The 20,368-nt window shown below is 40.9% G+C and overlaps 1 protein-coding gene across 1 annotated transcript in view; it reads left to right on the top strand.

Moving 5' to 3' along the window:
- The window catches only part of LOC128732418 (glutamate receptor ionotropic, kainate 2), a gene marked incomplete at its 5' end in the record, with an annotated part of 161,264 nt that extends 152,630 nt beyond the window's left edge, over positions 1-8,634 (top strand). Inside the window, 6 exons of the mRNA XM_053825665.1 lie at positions 6,572-6,770; positions 6,836-7,067; positions 7,123-7,238; positions 7,305-7,460; positions 8,335-8,337; positions 8,425-8,634. Of these exons, the coding sequence (XP_053681640.1) occupies positions 6,572-6,770; positions 6,836-7,067; positions 7,123-7,238; positions 7,305-7,460; positions 8,335-8,337; positions 8,425-8,634 (916 nt within the window). The remainder of the gene's footprint in view (positions 1-6,571; positions 6,771-6,835; positions 7,068-7,122; positions 7,239-7,304; positions 7,461-8,334; positions 8,338-8,424) is intronic.
- Positions 8,635-20,368: the final 11,734 nt, after the last annotated feature.

Below are 20,368 nucleotides of genomic sequence, written 5' to 3'. Positions count from 1 at the left end.
GAAATTTCAAAATTGTGATCCCCAAATGTAGGTTCCAAAATTCAGGTCCCAAAATTGAAGACCCAAAGAAGGAGGTCCGAAACCTGAGGCCGCAAAATGGAGGCCCCAGAATTAAAGTCACAAAGAAGAGGTCTCAAAATTGAGGTCCAAAAATTAAGGTCCAAAAATTGAAGATCCAAAATTGAGGTCTCAAAACTGAGATCCCTCAGTTGAAATTCCAAAATTGAAATCACAAAATAGAGGTCCCAAAATTGAAGTCCAAAATTCAGGTCCCAAAATTTAGTCCTCAAAATATAGATACCAAAGTTTAGAAACCAAAATAAAGGTCCCAGAGTTGATGTCCCAAATATGAGATCCAAAAATTGAGAGAGCAAAATTGAGGTCACAAAAGTGGAGTTCCAAAATTGAGGGGCAAAGATTGAGACTACAGCACAAAAAGAGAAGTAAACGTAAAAGATTGAGGTCTCGAAGTTTTGGTCCAAAAATTGACGTCCCGAAATTTAGGTCCCAAAATTTAGATCTCAGAATTCAGTTCCCAAAATTGAGGTCACAAAATTCCGGTCCTCTGATTGAGGTCACAAAACAGAGGTCCTAAAATAGAGGTTCAAAAATTCAAATCCCAAAATTTAGGTTCCGAAATTCAATTCCCAAAATTGACATCCCAACTTGAGGTCCCAATACTTAGGTCGCAATATTTGAATCAAAAATTTAAGTTCCAAAAATTGAGCTTGCCAAATTGAGGTCCCAAAAATGAGATCCCAAAATTGAGGGTACAAAATTCAAGTCGCACAATTGATCCCAACATTGAGGTCGCAAAACTCAGGTCCCAAAAGTGAGGCCCCAAAATCGTGAACCTTAAATCAGGGTCCCGAAATTATGGTCATGGAATTGGAAGGTCAAAATTGAAGTCCCAAAATTGAAGTTTCAAAATTGAGATCCCAAAGTTTAGGTCCCAAAATTCAAGTCACACAATTCCCAAAATTTGAGTGTATAAATTCAGGTCCCAAAGAGACATGAGTAAGAGGAATGGAACAGCGGGCAGAAAAAAAACGACGAGAAAAAGAAGACACAAAATAGGATAAATTCAGGTCCCAAAATTGAGGTCTCAAAATTACATTCACAAAATTCAGGTTCCAAAATTCAAGTCTCAATCTTCCCAACTTTCCAATCCCTGCCCAAGCCCCAATTCCGGTCGTATGATTGGGGTCCCGAAATTGTGGTCGTAAAAAAGAGGTCCCAAATCACGGTCTCAAATTTGAGGTTATAAAATTGAGGTCCCAAAAATGAAGTCCCCAAATTGAGGACACAAAATTCAAGTCCCACAATTGATTCCAACATTGAGGTCGCAAAACTCAGGTTCCAAAAGTGAGGCCCGTGGCAAAGTGATTAGGGTACCGAAATTGAAGGACCAAAATGGAAGTCCCAAAATTGAGGTCTCAAAATTGAGATGCCAAAATTGAGATCCCAAAGCTGAGAATCCGAAGTTCAGGTCCCAAAATCGTTGTCACCAAATTGAAGTCAGAAAATACAGATACCAAAATTAGGCTCACAAAATTGTGGTTCCAAAATTAAGGTTCTCATGATTAAGGTCCGTCAAGGTCACAGGTAAGGTGGTCAAACCTGCCGACAAAAAAAGGTCCCGGAATTCAGGTCCAAAAATTCAAGTCACACAATGCAGATCCCAAAATTTAAGTCCCAAAATTCAGGTCCCAAAATTAAGGTCGCAAAATTGAAACCTCAAAATTGAGGTTCCAAAATTCCCGGTCAGGTTCAGGTTCAAGTCCAGATGCAGGTCCAGGTCCAGGATAATTTTTTTACTATTGTCTGTTTTTCTGCTTTTCCGTTTTTTTTTCTTTTCGGATTTTAAAGATGAGACAGAAAAAAGACAGGACTGGAAAGAAAAAATACGAAAAACGGAGCAGAAAAGAGAAAAGAGGAAAATCAAGAGGAGAAAAATGGGATAGGAAAACAAAGAACGGAACAGAGAAAGAGAAGAAAGGAATGCAGCAACGGGTAGGAAAAAACAAAATTTAAAAAGAGAAAGATAGGACACGAAATGAAAAAATGGGACAGAAAAAATGTACCAAGAGAAAGGGTAAAACGGGTGAGAAAAGGACTAAAAATGAGAGATGGAAAAGGACAACAGGAGAAACAAGGGAAACAGGGAACCAGAAACAAAAAAACCTTATTGGAAAAGAAGGAAAAATCAACCATCGAAAAGAGGGAAAACGGCACAGACAAAGATGAAAAACGAGGTGATAAAAAAAACAGAAACAAAAAACGGAAAGAGGAAAGACGGCAAACGGGAAAGAAAATAAAAAACAAGACGAAAACTAGAGGAAAACTGGACTGGAAAAAGGAAAAATAGGACAGGAAACGAAGAAAAGGAGTAGAAAAGAACAAGAAAAATGAAAATGAAAAAAAAAAGAAAATAGAATTAAAAGTTACGACATGATGGAAGGAACAGACAAAAAAAGGGAAACGAGCCAAAATAAAGGACGAGACAATAACAGAACAAATAACGAAAACGGAAGAGAAAACCAGAAATATGAGAGAGAAAAAAACGAAGAAAACATAAATGAAAATTTGAAAGAAGAAGAAACGAGAACACAAAAAGGAGAATACGAAAGAAAAAACTGAAACAGGATAAAAGGGAATGAAAAACAGAAGGGTCCACCCCAGGACAAAGCAAGGACATAATAAAAGGAAGAGCCAAACAGTTGAAAACGGAAAAATAGAAAAGGAGTCGTAAAACTTAACATAAAATAGACCAGGAAAAAGATAGCAGAATCGAGTAGAAAAAAAGAAACACCAAAGAAAAGGTGAGAAAACGGAAAACAAGTGGGGAAAGAGTAAGGAAAAGTAACATAGCAAGATAACAAAAGAAAAGAAGTAGGGTGCCAGTGAAAAATCGAAAGAACGAGCAAAAGAGGTCGAGCAAGATATAAAAAAAGGTGAGACACGAAACTGGAAAATGCGATAGAAGAAGGGGAAAACAGGAAAAAAGGAAAAGTAATACCGGCGAGGAAAAGACAAAAAATGAAAGATAAAAAAAGAAAAGCAAATGGCAAAAAGGACACCAAAAACAGAATAAACGTGACAGAAAAGAAGGAAAAGAGGCATGCGAAAGAGGGAAAACGATACAGACGAAGATGAAAAACGAGAAGGAAAGAAAGGGAAGGATGGAAAACGGAAAACAAAATAACAAAAAACGATCAGAAAACGAGACAGGAAACGAAAAACAAAGTGGCAAAGAAGAAGACTGGCAAGAAAAAAATGAAAATGAGAGGAAAAACAGAACGTAAAACGAATAAGAAGGGAAAAGGAAACAACGACGAACTTAGACAGCAAAGAAAAATGAAGAAAAAACGATAAAGAAAATGAAGAAAAGAAGAAAAATTATGAAACTGGGCCGAAATCGAAAAAAAATGGAACGGAACAAGTGAAAAACAGGAAAAAAGAACTGAAGTTTTTGGAGCGTCTTAGTAGAATACGAAACGAATTTAATTTTAGGAAGAAAGAAGAAAATACGGCAGCTGGAAAATGGGAAAACGGGAACAGAAAAAAGGAAATTGCGATAAAACGGAAAGAACAGAACGAGACAGAAAAAGAGGAATATTATTATGTCATAAAAGAACCGACAAAGACGGGAAAATAGAAAAGGAATTAAGGGAACAGAGAAAAAACACAAGAAGGAGAACAGAAAAAGAAAATCAAGCAACAAATATGGAAAGAAAGAGAAGAGTAAGAGTAAACAACAATTAGAAAAATGGGAAAATAAATCGAGAGGAAAGACGGAACAGAAAAGGAGAAAAATGTGACAACAAAGGTGGAAAAACGGGTGAGAAAAAGTAAGAAAACGAGTTAAAAAATGTCAGATAGCAAAATAAAGAAGAATAGCAAGGGGGTGGAAAAACCGATAGAGGACTAATGAAAGCGGGCCAAAGACAGTCACACGAGGCATAAAAAGAGATTAAGTACGAGCCACAAAACGGGAGAATAGTACAGAAAAACAGGAGAAATGATAACCAAATACCAAAGAAAAAGCTAAACCGCGAGAGACGAAACACTGGAGAGAACAGAGAAAAAAGGGAGCCTAAACAGAATAAACGTGACAGAAAAAAAGATAAAACGAGGCATTGAAAAGAGGGAAAACGGAAAAACTCGAACCTCTCGGGGGAAAGGGGAAAAGTAGATAAAACTAGAAACATAAAAAGTGAAAGGAAAGAGGAAAGTCGGATAACGGGAAAGGAATTAATAACAAACGACAGGAAAATAAGGTGAAAAGTTGAAGGAAAACAAGAATAGCAAAGCAAAACCGAAAATAAGAAAAAATGGAACAAGAAACCAAGTAAAACAGTGAAAAAGAATAAATTGGGAGAGAAGCAAAAAGAGGACAAAAAGAGAAGACGGAACCGAAGAGAATATATGGAATTTCCTGCTTCCAATATGCTGAAAAAACGCATGAGCATTACGTAACAAAAAAGCAGGAAAAAAGGGACAGATGAAAACGGAAAAATAGAAAACTAGTTGGCATGACCGAAAATAACTTCAAACAAGAAAGGAAAAAAGAAAAATCCGGCTTGAAAACGGAAAACAGAAGAAAAGAGACGAAAACCCGGATGAGAAAAGAGAAGAGAAAAGAGAAAACACAGGAGGAAAACCAGGATTAAAGAGGTCGAAAAATGGGTCAAAGAAAGGACTGAACGACAAACAGCAAGTGAAAACCGGAAATTAAATAAAACTTTACAATTATTTAATTTCAGGTTTCGTAATCTACTAAGACGCCCCAAAAACTTCAGCGAGTAAAAAGAAAAAAAATATAAAAGGGAGGGAAAACGAGACTCATAAAGAGAAGACGGGATGAAAAAACGTAACAGAAAAGGTGGAAAAATGAGAAAAAAGAGGCGAAACGAGAAAAGACAGGGGAAAATTGAACAGTTAACAAAAGAACCCTAAAGGGATAACAAAAATAGCGAAAAGGAAAAAAGAAAACCAATAGAGGAAACGAGGAAAATGGAAAACAAAGCTCAAACGCGATATAAAATAGGAATTGGACAGAAAAAGAAGGAAAGTAAAACAGAAAAAACGGGTCAAAGAAAAAGATAAAACGAAGGAGAAGACGAAAAAAGGAACACAGTTCAAATGAAGACGAAAAACGAGAAGGAAAAGAAATATAAAGATTGATAGAACGATACAAATTGGAACCGAAAAAAAGAGAAAAAAAAGGAAAAGAAAATGTGGATACATGTGGATGACAATACATAGAATAAGTGAAAAACAGGACTGAAAATAAAAAAGGGACAGAAATCTAAGGAAACCAGAACAATAAAGAAAGAAACATGCGACGGAAAAAAACGAGAGAATAAGAAAAAAAGTGGAATGAAATAAAAAAAGTGGGAGCAAACACCAAGCAAACAGTATCATAAAAGAAGATAAAAAACAGAACAAAAAGTGCTGGAAAAGGGCTGGAGAAAAAGAACAAACGGAAATGAAATGATGTAAAACTTGCGAAAAAGTTAGACGAAAAATGTCAATCCTAATTTTAAGTAAAACTTCATGTCCAATGTCAAGTCTGATTTAATTCCAGTTACAAGTTAAATTTTAGGTTAAATTTAAACTTTGGTTTCAAGTCCAATTTCTAGTACAATTTGCAGCCTAATTTCAAAAGTAATTCCAGGTCTAACCCCAAATCCAATTTGAATCCAATTTACATCCAATTTCAATTTAAAATTTGGGCTCAATTTCCAGCCGAACTTCCAATCCGATTTCATGTCCAATTTTAAGTTTAATTCCACATCTAATTCCAAGTCTAGTTCAAGTAAAATTTCATGTCTAATTCCATGTAAAACTTCGGATCTAAATTACTACAAATTTGAGTCCAATTTACAGTTCAATTTGAAGTAAAGCTTCAAACCTAAATTAGTCCAAATTCATGTCTAATTTAAAACACTATGTCAAGTTGGATTTCAAATACAATTTCAGCTCTAATTGCTAGTCCAATTCCATGTCTAAGTTTAAGTCCAAGTCCTTAGTTTTCAACCTAATCGGTTAGTATTTTTGTGTTAACTAGGTAATAACAGATCCATCATCCTACGACTTACTGGATTTTTTCAAACCAAATCATTCTTCTGAATGGGCGAGTGCCCCTCTTTTCGGTTATATCTGAGTACGCTAGTGTCCCTCTACCTTTCTTCTGTGTGACGTTCTGTGTTCTGCGCTGCTGCTGCTGCGAGTACAAATGCGTATAATCCTTTCGGAAGGGATAAATACGACTGTAAATCCAATAAAAATGAATTACGCCACGATCGATAGCGATGGCAATGGTCGGTTCGTTATGTTTACCGTGTTTGGCATTATCTTTTTCCGCTAAAAATGAGGTTCCGTATGAATTATTGGGCCATAAAAAACAGTCTTATTGTTGCACAATTCATTTCGCACGTTTCGAATTCTGACGTTTACCGCAACACTAGCGTTACCATGGCCCTATTCTAGCCTACTACTGTGATCAAACATTAATTTTGGTTTTTGTTTGTTTTCATTGCTCCTGCTCAAAACGTGCCGGAAAAAGGGCCGTCTCAACGCGGATGGTCGCCGGAATGTGGTGGTTCTTCACGCTGATCATGATCAGCTCGTACACTGCCAACCTGGCCGCGTTCCTGACGGTCGAACGGATGGACTCGCCGATCGAAAGTGCCGAAGATTTGGCCAAACAAACCAAAATCAAGTACGGCGCGCTGCGCGGAGGCAGCACCGCTGCCTTCTTCAGGGTACGTTCCCGTCAAGGCGTTTAAGTCAAAGTGTGTTTAACAAGTTTCTTTACTGTTTCGAACAGGATTCGAACTTTTCCACCTACCAGCGGATGTGGTCATTTATGGAATCGACCCGGCCGTCGGTTTTCACCGCGAGCAACATCGAGGGCGTGGAACGGGTCGTCAAGGGTAAGGGCAGCTATGCCTTCCTGATGGAGTCCACCTCGATCGAGTACGTGATCGAACGGAACTGCGAGCTAACCCAGGTCGGCGGAATGCTCGACTCGAAGGGATACGGAATTGCGATGCCGCCGAGTGAGTGTCGAGTTCCTTTCAAAGAGATGAATTGTTATTGTTTTTGTTCCGACAGATTCGCCATTTCGCACTGCCATTAGTGGAGCTGTTTTGAAGCTGCAGGAGGAAGGCAAGCTTCACATCCTGAAAACCCGTTGGTGGAAGGAGAAACGGGGTGGTGGCTCCTGTAGGGTAAGTTTCCATCTTAATGAGACTGTAGATTAGTATGTTTTTGTAATTTTGGTGCACATTTTACAGGATGAAACATCCAAATCTAGCTCAACCGCCAACGAACTTGGTCTCGCCAACGTTGGCGGAGTTTTCGTTGTACTGATGGGAGGAATGGGCGTCGCCTGTGTGATCGCTGTATGCGAGTTTGTGTGGAAATCGCGGAAAGTAGCCGTCGAAGAGCGGGTAAGTTTCAATCACTTGATGAAAGCCACGCTCGGCGGAACTAGCGAGTGACGACGACGATCATCTCATTGTGCTCTCTCTCTCTCTTCCTGTTCCCTTTTTTTCTCTTGTTATCTTTCATCCTTGCGCGTGTCCGTTCCGTTCGACGAACACTCTATTCCTTCTGTGAATAACCCCCGCATGGTCCTCCGCGGCAGGAACCCTACCAGAAAAAGCATCCCAAAGAGTGCCGATTCGACTGAACGCGCAAAACGTTAGGGTCCAACCAAATTTACTCGTCCGAGGCAAACCCATCAGAAATAATTGCACATTGAACATGCTCAGATTGTGAAAAAAAGAACAACAAAAAGTTTTGTTTTGTTTCATTTTTGATTTTTGATTGAAGCAAGCTTTGACTAATCATAAAGATGCCACGCAGCTGTCAGACGAATGATGACTGGCTCAATGATTACTTGGATCAGTTGACCATCAGTAGTAATCGTAGAAGCAATTTTTTCAACACATTTTCGGCGTAATTTCAAACATTTATGAAAAAATACTTTCATTAGAGTTGTGCCAAACATTTTACATCCATTTCAAAGTGAAGTTAAAGAAAAACCCGTCATATTTTAAGCTTATTTCTCGAATATCTTCCGCCAGAAACAGCAGCTATACTAGAAAACACCCAAAAAACAAAAACAAACCAAACAAACAATCCCCCCCGCAAAAGCCCTTCCGTCAACACGAAATCCAAAATGTATTGTGTGGCGATTTTTCTTCTCTTCTCACCATCATCACCAACATGACCACAACAATTGAAAACACAACATCAAAACACAATTCCTCGTGACGTGGGAAATTCAATTGCTGGACGGTTGACCTTGGTCATCGACAGGAGGTAAGTGTCAAATCAATCAAAACAACAACCTCAACATATTCTTACACTTCCATCTCATCACGCACGCATGGCATGGCGGACACGCAGGTTTCGCTCTGTTCGGAGATGGCCTCCGAGCTGCGTTTTGCGCTTAAACGCAACCGCTCGAAAGGACCAACGACCAACACTCTCAACTCCTCATCGATGAGTTCGCGTGCTTCGCCGAAGGACTCGGAACCGTCGTCCGAGCATCGGTTCCATCCGCTCGGGCCACCCTACGGCCAGTACGAGTTCGACGCGAAATCGATGGTTGGCTGAGCAAACTCGTCGTCACACAACAACATGCAACTTGCTTTTCAAACATAACCTCTAAACTGTTCACTAGCAAAAGTTGAACCAAAACCAGAGTTTCGGATTCGTTCTAAAATGTTACTTTATTTCGAAAGTCGAACGAAGGAAAAACGAATTGAAAAAAAAAACCATCAGGGCATTGATGTAATTTAAACCTTAAATGTAGCCCACATTAAACCAACAACAAAAAAAACGAAAAAACACCTTCTCCATTCCTCTTTAAGTAAATCATAACCATTTACGACAAGCATCTAAACTCAAAACAAAAAAAGACGAAACGGAACAGGCGAAAAAGTGATTCAAATTCAAAGCGAATACCTAAACGTGTTTTTTTCTCTCACACAATTTGTAAACAAAATAAAAATCTCAGCGCAGAGTGCTGTGTTTTTCCCCATTTCAAATATGGGTGCAATTGTGTCGTATGTTGCCCCGTATGTTTTCACCACCAACCACACCAACTGATGGCATTTGAACGGGCAATCGAATTGGAAACGAATATGAAACTAAAACGAAAACTATAACAAACCAAACAGACAAACAAGCAACCTTTGAGTCTTTGACCGGCGCTTGGTTCCGCTTTGGGTGGGTGGGTGGCTGGGTGGCGTTCGTTGGCTGGAAACTGGATCCATCCAACATCCAAGTATGCCACCACACGATGCCGATTGATGATGTAAACAATTGCGATGAGCTGAGCTGTCACAGCTACTTGCTCCCCTTCTCGACCGGAGCGGAGGGGCGATAAAATCGAATTCCCGTGGGTGTTGTTTGATGGTGGGCCGTCGGTCGGTCGGTGCACCGACCGCCCGCAAACGAAACGAGCGCGTCTCGTGCTGCTGATTGATGACGTACCCACGTCGGAAATCATCAAAGAAGATCAATCGGTGCTAGTTTTGACGTGTTGAGGTTATGCGACTTGCGAAGGTAAGTGCTGTTAATTATGAATGTTTTAATTGATTTTTATCTAGGGTAGCGCAAAAGTTGAAGAAATTGTATCTTCTGAATTAAAACCGTCATTCGACCATAGAATTGGATCCTTTACTTTACTTTACTTTACTTTACTTTACTTTACTTTACTTTACTTTACTTTACTTTACTTTACTTTACTTTACTTTACTTTACTTTACTTTACTTTACTTTACTTTACTTTACTTTACTTTACTTTACTTTACTTTACTTTACTTTACTTTACTTTACTTTACTTTACTTTACTTTACTTTACTTTACTTTACTTTACTTTTTTACTTGAAATTGAAGTTCACAAATAAATTTGAACTTGGATTCGCACTTGAACTTGGACATAAAAATCGTTATTGAAATTTTTGAAATTGGCATTCAATTAGACCTAAACTTGGGCCAATTTAGACATTAAATGCGACCTCGCATAAAACTGGACATTAGACCTTGGAATCAAACTCAAAATTGAACTTGAATTTCGGTTTCAAATCGGTCTAAAATTGGGCTGAATTGCCCGAAAAAAAATAACCATAGCACGAAGATAAAAATTATGGTAACAGTAGGATACTAAATACAGTAAATACAATAAATCTTATCGTCAGAAACGATAACCAAACCATCAAACATATTGCAGTCCACCATAACTTTCATGGTTTTTAGAAATTCTACCATAAAAATGACGGGTTGTTAAGTATCTCGACAATAAAAAAAATCTATTTTTTCGCGAACAAAAATTTTCATCTACAGTGAAAGTTATCGTCCTTTTAGGGTAATTTTTTTAAGCGAAAAAATAAAACATAATATGAAATAAAAGCAGTAGTTTTGTAATGAAATACGACCAATTCTATTGCATAAAATTAGAAGCAATAACATGAAAAAAATTTGAATTTGAGACATTTTTACAATAAATTTACCATAAGTTTCAATGTCTACAATAAAAACGGTTGGAAACGCATTGTTTATACTACGAAAGTTAATATAAATTTTGCTTGACTTTTGAAACTGGACGTGAAAATTAAGCTTAAAATTGAGCTTTAAAAAACGTTTAAAATTGACCTCGAAATTGAAATTAAATTAAAATTGAAATCGTACCTAAAATTGTACTTGTAGTTGGATTTGATATTAGTGACAAATTGGACTTGAAATTATACTTAGAATTAAACTCGAAATTATACTTAAAATTGGTCTTGAAATTGGCGCGATATTGAACTTCAGTGTGGACCAATTTAGACTTGAACTAACTTCAAATTGCTGCCGATTTACTTCGAATTGAGCTGAAAGTTGGACTTTAAATTGAACTCACATTTGGACTTCAAATTAAAAGTAAAATTGTACTTGGAATGCAAAATGAAATTGGAGTTCAATTATGGCTTAAATTTAACTTAAAACTGGAATTGAAATTGTGCTCTGAAAATGGGCTTAAAAATTGGACATGACATTGAACCTTAAATAATTTTAAGGTAATGAAATTTGATATGAAAATGAACTTAGTTTCCTAACATTTTAGACTAGAAGCTTTGCTTCATATTAAATTGTTAGTCTATCGTTGAATTTAAAATTAAACGCGAAGATGGACTGGAATATGGACTTCAAATTGAACTTGAAATTAGACTCAAAATGTGATTTAAATTGAACTTGAAATTTGTTACGAAATTTTACTGAAAATAATTAATTTTACTTGAAAGTAGCATGAAATTTGACTTAAAGACTGTACTCGAAAAAAAAAAACACTACAGACAAAAATGATCACCAAAAATTCATTTTAAGTCGAATATCTTCGAAACTCTTAGGGAATTAGCTAGTATTAGCTATGTTTTTACAAAGTTGGTTTATTCGACCTCCTCTCCTAGGCCAAATGCCCACATCTTGGACTTAAGGACAAGGTCGTCAGAGTCCATTTATGGCAGTCAGTATGGCACCGTATATCACCCTTCCCTTCCCTTCTTCAGTGTTCAACATGCTCCCATAGACTCGGGAAACTATCACAAAAAAAAATAAAATTAGTTCAACTAACCTGCTAGCCGTAATCAGATCTTGCAACTGGAAGCACTAAACATTGCATTCTATAAGTTCTATTACTTTTTGGGGCATAAATTACACAAAATACTGAGTTTTCGGCCCAATTAAAATTCATCACTATATTTTTACTTTTTCGCCGTCTATTTTTCTTTAATTTTTTTTCGGCCGTTCCATTCATCACAACACTCGCGAAACTTAACTTGAAACCCAGAAAACTTGAATTTACCACCCGAACAGTTATCTGGTAAGATAATATAATGATTTTGCCCAAACTGTTCACTTGAATTGATATGAAAAACTTTACCTCGTTTTGATTGCAATTCCGAATCCGCGACCGTCGTTGTTGATACGTTACCAAGGAAACGGGAGTGATGCCATATTTACGTTGCGCGCGAAATTGGCCAATAATTTTCACTATTAAATTAACGGTCGTAAAGTGTCGAAAATATACTTATAAAATTCCCTGATAATAAAATTCACCGTAAACAACATTTTATGTGATAGAATTACTGTCGGATCTAGTTCAACAGCAAAAATAGATACACGATTCTACGTTTCATAATTGTTCATAACAGATTATTACCTAGTAGTAGGCAACTTAGCATAAACAAAACGATAGTGAAAACAAGTACTGAAATCAGTAAAAAAGCAGCCGGCCTCTGACGACCTTCACCTTAAAGCTACCCATCAAAAACTGTGCAACACTTGCGCCATCTTTCTTCATCCACTCACTCTTTGTTTAAATCCTGGTCGTTCTTGTAGACCTTCCCTGTTTTCCGGAGCGTGCCCTTTATAGGTCACTGCCCAGAATTTTTCTATTGGGCGAAGTTCTGGCAAGTTTGGTGGGTTTATCTCTTTCGGCACTAAAATAACATCGTTGACTTCGTACCCTCCATCACCGGTTTCGCGTAATGGCACGATGCCAGATCCGGCTAAAACAGAGTGTCACCTTTGTGGTACCGAAGCAAGGGCAGTAGGCGCTTCTAGAGGTATTAATCTTTATACAGGGTGTTAGGTAGCTTAGCGCAGATATTTCAGGAGGTGCTAGAGGATCACATTTGACGAGAAAGCGTTTCTCAAGGCATTTTCATCAAATTTCTCCTAAAAAGGCGTGATAAAGTTAAATTTACTTTCCAATTTGAAGCTCTGGTACCGTTGTACAATTCTCTTTTAGGTTCATTGTAATTTAATTTTAAACGCAACGTGTTCAGTGTTTCTATCTGTTAGTATCTGAAAACTGCACGAATTTATACATCACGCATAGTACACTAGATCACCGCGCGCGACGGACGTGGTCTAACGCATATGGAAAACAATAACGAAACAAACTTCTCGGGTCTGTTTAGGACGTTTCAGAAAACGATTGCAGAATAAAAATATATTTTCCGAAAGACCTTTGCCATGGCTTCGCTAATTGTGTAGTAGCGACAGCCCTGCAGAAGTATGGTTGTACATTTTCCGACCATCGGCTACCTAATGCAAGTAAGTAAACACATATCCAGGACTGTTCGTTTTGTTACACAATGATTGTAATTCAGGGACATTTATGGCAACGCACCGTCGCTTCCGAGAAGGAGCGTTGTTTCCGACGGGGCTTCAAGGAGAGCAGTCTCCGATTCAGCATGAAATTTTGCGGAACGTGGTAACTGATCCCAAAACACGCATAACCTAAGTTGTGTCATAGTCCTGTGTTCTACTAAAAGGTGTAGAGCATGCTGAACCGGGTAAAAATGCTTCCTTCCATGCTGAACCGGGTAAAAATGCTTCCTTCCAAACTACAGATTCAGGAGGTGCTGCCTGCGAATATACCTAAGCGACTTGAGTTTTGCAGGATTATGCTAGCAATAGTGTATTTATATTTATAGCAATAGAGCAACAGAGTATTTATGGAAAACATGGTTATTGCTGTCCGTCGCACACGGTGATCTAGTCTGCTATGCGCTATGTATATGGATTCGCGCCGCACACTGTTACCGATTCAATTTAGGCTGAATACGCATCTGGCCTGGAGCGCACTGATTTAGGCAAATTGGAAGTCTCTAATCCGCTCACCAACGTCGTGCCACTGCAGCCAGCGCTCATCAGCCGTCGTCCCGGTCCTGTGTTTAAGTACGGAGATGGGATCTTTCAGCTTGCTAGCATGGGCAAATATATTTCTATCGATAGTAATTCGACATCTCATTTTCCTGCACCTTCCAGACATTCACGTGTCAACTTTCACAAACTTGACAATGACGGGACTTTTTTTTTCAAACCTGCTTATCTGGGGTGGGGGTTTTGGGGGCTGTGAGTTTTTGTATCGGGGCGCGCACGTTGATGCAAAGGAGTGGACGAGTGGCCGCGATTCAATGACACGTCACACTTTATAGCATCAAAGGCGGCGTCTTCAACAGGCTCCAATCCCTGTTGGCAGTGGACGCCGCATTGATGCGCGCCGGTATATGAAATATTATAGCTTCCATGGTTTTCATTTCTCCATGTCCAGGTTTTACGTGTTTTTTGAGAAGACCCAATAGATGTTTTGGGGTGGAGGAGGTCAAGAGGAGGACTTACTAGCTTTGGGAAAATTGCGATTGTTTGTAGGGATGCCTGTTTGACTGTTGACGGAGGTCGTGGTATAACAGTTTTGACAGCTTGTGGGATAATCCCGCGTGAGGGCTGTTTTTTATGTTGCGCAATATGTTTGCAGTCAGCATTTGGAAAATAGTGTTATTCTTGAATTTCCAGTAGTGGCGCCGAGATGGAGAAATGAGTTATTTTATTTTTATTTTTATTTTTTTGGTTTTTCTTTTGGCAAAAAAGCGTGAGGGGGTTTTGGCTGCGAATTTCCTGTGGAATAACCCATATATGATATGAATATTATAATAAATAAATTTATTCCAATTGTTACTTTGACGCTTCCGGACTTCGGATACCGTATCAAAATGTCCGTTGACTGCGGACCAAAATTGATGATTTCTTTTTGGCTGCAACCGAATGTGATTTCGTTGTACATGGCTTTTATACAAAACGCTCCTACAAATCTTGTACAGTTTACTGCAACGTGTATACAAAATATTGTTCTACACTAATACAAAGGCTTCGATCCGATCTTTTTAATCGAATGCCCTATGTAAAGGTAGAAAGTCAGCAGTCTGCATAGTTCTCGAAGTTCTCGTGTACCAGCAACCTACTAACCTACTAGCAGCCTACACCCAGAAATGCAATGTGACTTCGTTTCATAGAAAATCTAACCAGATCACGTTCAATTATACCATATTTGGTAAGATGATAAGTAGAGTAAACCAGGTCAAGCCACATAATAACGAAATAATTGCCAAGGTCAATCGACAGCTTAAACTTATATTCAAGATAGCTGAAGAATTTCATGAACCTATGTGCCTTCGATCAGTTTACTATTCCCTGGTGCGTTCCGTCCTTGAGACCAATTCGGTTGTTTGGTGCCCAGTCAATGCAAGTTGGACAGCATGAATTGAAGCCGTTCAGCGGAAATTCGTGCAAAATGCTCTACGGTTCCTTCCATGGTAGAATCAGCACCAGCGAGTTCTTTAGAGCGAAGACGATCCGAAGCTCAAGCTGTCTTTGTGGGAAAAATATTGTCTGGTGAGACCGATGCTACCTCAGCAGCTTAATATGTATGCACCGGAAAGGATTCTGGGCCCAGAGATCTGCTGTTCTTACCTCAGCGAAATACTATTGGGCTCGTGCTACTACGGATTCCAGTTATACTCTCCGAAAAATCCTCCAGAAACGTCGGGAGTATAACGTGCCCACGCATAATATTTTCATAAATTTCAGGGCAGCATACGATACTGTCGAGTGCAGTCAGCTATGGCAGATAATGCACGAGAACGGGTTACCGGACAAACTGACGCGGCTGATCAAAGCTACTCTGGTGCGAGTGATGTGATAACGTATGTATGTCGGGGGTACTCTCGAGCCCTTCCGAATCGCGCAGAGGGTTACGGCAAAGGGATGGACTGTCCTGTGTGTTATTTAACCTCACTATTGAATGTTTGATGCGGCGAGCGGCCATCTAAACGAGAGGAACGATCTTCAGCTAGAATAGCCAACCTCGACATCATTACCAGAAGGAATGGCGAAAATAATCTACGCCACACCTAAAACGAAGGCTAGGTGGACTAGCTTACAAATCAATGCGTCGAATACCAAATATATGGTAGCAAGAGGCTTCAGAGAAAACTACGTGCGCCTCCTACGGACAGTAACTATTATCGGTGATGAACTGGAAGTGGTTGATAAGTTTGTATATTTGGGAACTCTGGTCACCGCCAACAACAATACGAGTAAGGAGATTCAACGACGCATTCAAGCTGGAAGACGATCCTACTTTTCCCTTCGCATGTTGGCAAAAGGAAAGGATGACCGCTCACTTTTCTGGGACGTTTCACTTTCAGGACATCAAATTTGATGTCATGAGTTTAATGTTTATAGATAAAACCGATCGAAGAGGGGTGATTTTACCCTTTAACAAAAATGCTTACTTTCTGGACATCAAATTGAACTAGGTTAAATGTTCTAACGATAACATCGGCGCTAAAAAGGGGTGATTTTGCACTCTGGCGTACTTCCCAAGCACAGATATTAAATTGGTCCCACATAGCCCTAGCTGTGCTGGTGGCCGGCCAAATGGAATTAAATAAATATTAAATTGGTATAGAGTATGTTGCTGCTTCGTCGTAATTGCCTATTCCCGTCCTATCCAACACAAATTAATAAAACTATCAGCATTTTTATGACACACAATGCAAAACTAGTTATTCCCTAATATTTTAGTTTGTTGTCTATCATACGCGATCAATTAAAGTGAGCTAAGATCTATTTAAATGCTTTTTATCATTAAAGAAGTCCTACCAACCAAATTTCCTACATTTTTTCGTGCGACGAAGAAGAAAATGTCGACTAATCGTTTTAATTTCCGTCATTCATAAATCAAAATAACTCACGCAAGGCATTGTCGCTATTCTACAGCCAGGAAAACTGCAGAAATTATGCAGAATAACATTTGTCATGCCGTCCTACACAAATACATGCGCGTTAGCTTCGTAAACATTGTTGTGATTTTTAGTTCGGACGATGAAAAATTTTGATGGACGGATTTTAAAACGGTACGACGAATTTAAGAAGCAAAGTCAGTTGCGTAATTTCAATAATATGCTTTAATAATCGCTTTTCAGTGATTTCAAAGTTCACGGATCGGAAGGTAAGTGTGTTTTAGTCAAATCAACACAAGAACTTTTAAAGTATTCATTAAATCCATCCAACAAATGATGAAAATTGGCATGGCTTTACTTACTACGACGGGAATTTGGGCTAGGGCTAGGGCTAGGGCTAGGGCTAGGGCTAGGGCTAGGGCTAGGGCTAGGGCTAGGGCTAGGGCTAGGGCTAGGGCTAGGGCTAGGGCTAGGGCTAGGGCTAGGGCTAGGGCTAGGGCTAGGGCTAGGGCTAGGGCTAGGGCTAGGGCTAGGGCTAGGGCTAGGGCTAGGGCTAGGGCTAGGGCTAGGGCTAGGGCTAGGGCTAGGGCTAGGGCTAGGGCTAGGGCTAGGGCTAGGGCTAGGGCTAGGGCTAGGGCTAGGGCTAGGGCTAGGGCTAGGGCTAGGGCTAGGGCTAGGGCTAGGGCTAGGGCTAGGGCTAGGGCTAGGGCTAGGGCTAGGGCTAGGGCTAGGGCTAGGGCTAGGGCTAGGGCTAGGGCTAGGGCTAGGGCTAGGGCTAGGGCTAGGGCTAGGGCTAGGGCTAGGGCTAGGGCTAGGGCTAGGGCTAGGGCTAGGGCTAGGGCTAGGGCTAGGGCTAGGGCTAGGGCTAGGGCTAGGGCTAGGGCTAGGGCTAGGGCTAGGGCTAGGGCTAGGGCTAGGGCTAGGGCTAGGGCTAGGGCTAGGGCTAGGGCTAGGGCTAGGGCTAGGGCTAGGGCTAGGGCTAGGGCTAGGGCTAGGGCTAGGGCTAGGGCTAGGGCTAGGGCTAGGGCTAGGGCTAGGGCTAGGGCTAGGGCTAGGGCTAGGGCTAGGGCTAGGGCTAGGGCTAGGGCTAGGGCTAGGGCTAGGGCTAGGGCTAGGGCTAGGGCTAGGGCTAGGGCTAGGGCTAGGGCTAGGGCTAGGGCTAGGGCTAGGGCTAGGGCTAGGGCTAGGGCTAGGGCTAGGGCTAGGGCTAGGGCTAGGGCTAGGGCTAGGGCTAGGGCTAGGGCTAGGGCTAGGGCTAGGGCTAGGGCTAGGGCTAGGGCTAGGGCTAGGGCTAGGGCTAGGGCTAGGGCTAGGGCTAGGGCTAGGGCTAGGGCTAGGGCTAGGGCTAGGGCTAGGGCTAGGGCTAGGGCTAGGGCTAGGGCTAGGGCTAGGGCTAGGGCTAGGGCTAGGGCTAGGGCTAGGGCTAGGGCTAGGGCTAGGGCTAGGGCTAGGGCTAGGGCTAGGGCTAGGGCTAGGGCTAGGGCTAGGGCTAGGGCTAGGGCTAGGGCTAGGGCTAGGGCTAGGGCTAGGGCTAGGGCTAGGGCTAGGGCTAGGGCTAGGGCTAGGGCTAGGGCTAGGGCTAGGGCTAGGGCTAGGGCTAGGGCTAGGGCTAGGGCTAGGGCTAGGGCTAGGGCTAGGGCTACAGCCATTATGTAACGAGTCAGGTCTTCCCTCCACTGAAGGAACAAATATGCAAGATAAATGTGCACTCTTTCGCACGCAATTGAGCGAAGTCTTTACCAACGAAACTCTCAGCAATCAGTTAATCTGCAGTCATTGATGTGTCAAACAGGGCTGCTATAGAGCCTCACGCTGCAATCACTGACTAATCAGTGATGGATGCTTGCACTAAAATGAAACGTTCTACTAATCCTGGCCCGGATGGAATCCCCTCGTTTAGCTTCAAGGGCTATCAACCCTTGAACGGAATTTTTAACATCTCGCTACAATCTGGAGTCTAAGCTTTTTGAGCTTATCTCACAATTTGTCAAGTTACATCAGTTCCAGTCAGCAAGTCAGTATGGATTCGTACCTAATCGATCCACATGCACAAATTTGGTTTCTTACACATCGTTTATCGTACGATCATTACATAACCACTGACACACCGACGCAGTTTTCAGTCACTGATTTTTCAGCGGCATTTGATAAAATCAATCATCAAACAGCGATATTCAAACTCCATCGACTTGGTTTGTGTGGCAATACATAAAGCTGGTTTGAATCGTACCTAACAAGCCGTTAAATGTCCATCAAAATTGGTAATCATACTTCACCGCCCTTCGCAGTAACATTCGGTGCTCCTCAAGGAAGCCATCTTGGGCCGTATTTATTCTCGATCTACGTCAATGACGTCAACTTCAAACTTAGATGCTTAAAACTCCGTTATGCCGAAGTTGAATATTTACGCAGATTGGTGTGTTTTTTGTTTATTTATTAAAGACACTTTACACCTTTCGGTGCATTCGTGTCTGAACGCAGATTGGTGCTGTACTAACAGAACGATCCTTAATACAACTAAGTGCTGTTAAACATATTTTTTTTCACAAACACTCGCTCATCAACTACGAGTATACAATTTCGCAAACGAAAATCAAAAAAGAAACTACCGTTAATGATTTGAGAGATTTATTATCTCTTGTTTAAAGACCATATAGCCTTCATTTGCACTAAAGCTTCTATAAATCTTGGTTTTTTGTTTCGAGTCGCTAGTTCTTTGCACAGTATAGAATGTCTTAATTCGCTCTATTGTTCCCTGGTACGGTCCACATTGGAATATGCAAAATTAACTAGCGTTATATTCTAAAATGTTCGAAGCTTCAACTAACAGTAACGATGGAAAACAATCCGTGTACTAAACACATCGCGTCTCCATTGAAAATACAATCTTTAAGTCGGGCATGTACGATGAACTTTCGCAACAACATTTAAACTCAGTGTTGCCATTCTACATCACATCTCCGTAATGTAACCATTAAAAAAACCAAAAATTCATTTTCCTCTGAATCAGTCAAGCCCTACCTTATTGCACGGCGACATCTCCGACATCCGAGCCGAAGCGCGATGCGACGCCACAGGATGAGTAAATTTAGAAACTGACCAACAACGTGCGCGGTAGTGTGTCTGTCTCGATTAATGTGTTCGTGCGTGCGTGTGATGCCGTTCACCATTTGGCCATTAGCTTGGTAGCGCATCTCTAGAATCTCTCGCACTGTCCCCCATCGCAGGCTAAGCTGACAGCAAGCTGACGGGGGACGCAGCGCAGCTGCCCCGCACACTCTTCTCTTAGAGTGGACACGGCCAGACAGTCTCCGATGAGACATATGTTCAGTCAGTCCTCACCGAAGAACCGTGTCGTGTCGTGACGAGTGTCTACCTAGAGTTAGGGAAAAAGTGTGCTACGAAAATTCCTCACGGGTGCGAGCTGGAAAAATAAGGAATTACCGCCAAAAATGGACTTTTTCTGCTGCGAAAAGCGATAATTCAACCGCCGCCCGCAAGTGGAAACCGCGAGTGATGAAATAACTGTCCGGAAAACTGGGGAAAATGTCGCCCAAGTTGGCAGAAAGAAAAATTTAATTCAAGTACCCTCGGTGAAAAGAAAAAGTCTGAACAGTGAGCTCAGCGCGAGCTTGTAGCTTGATGGGAAAAGTTTTCTTGAAAAATTGAAAACAAGCCAGTGAGTGAGTGGCGCGCTGGCTGTTTGGCTTCTTTCAGCCTGTCTGCATTTTGTGCCACGCGACGCTGCCGCCGCCGCTATTAGACTGGGTTGC

Source organism: Sabethes cyaneus, chromosome 1, assembly GCF_943734655.1.
Source record: "Sabethes cyaneus chromosome 1, idSabCyanKW18_F2, whole genome shotgun sequence".
Taxonomy (NCBI): Eukaryota; Metazoa; Arthropoda; class Insecta; order Diptera; family Culicidae; genus Sabethes; species Sabethes cyaneus.
Note: the sequence above shows the minus strand (reverse complement) of the source record. Positions and strands in the feature narration are given on the sequence as shown.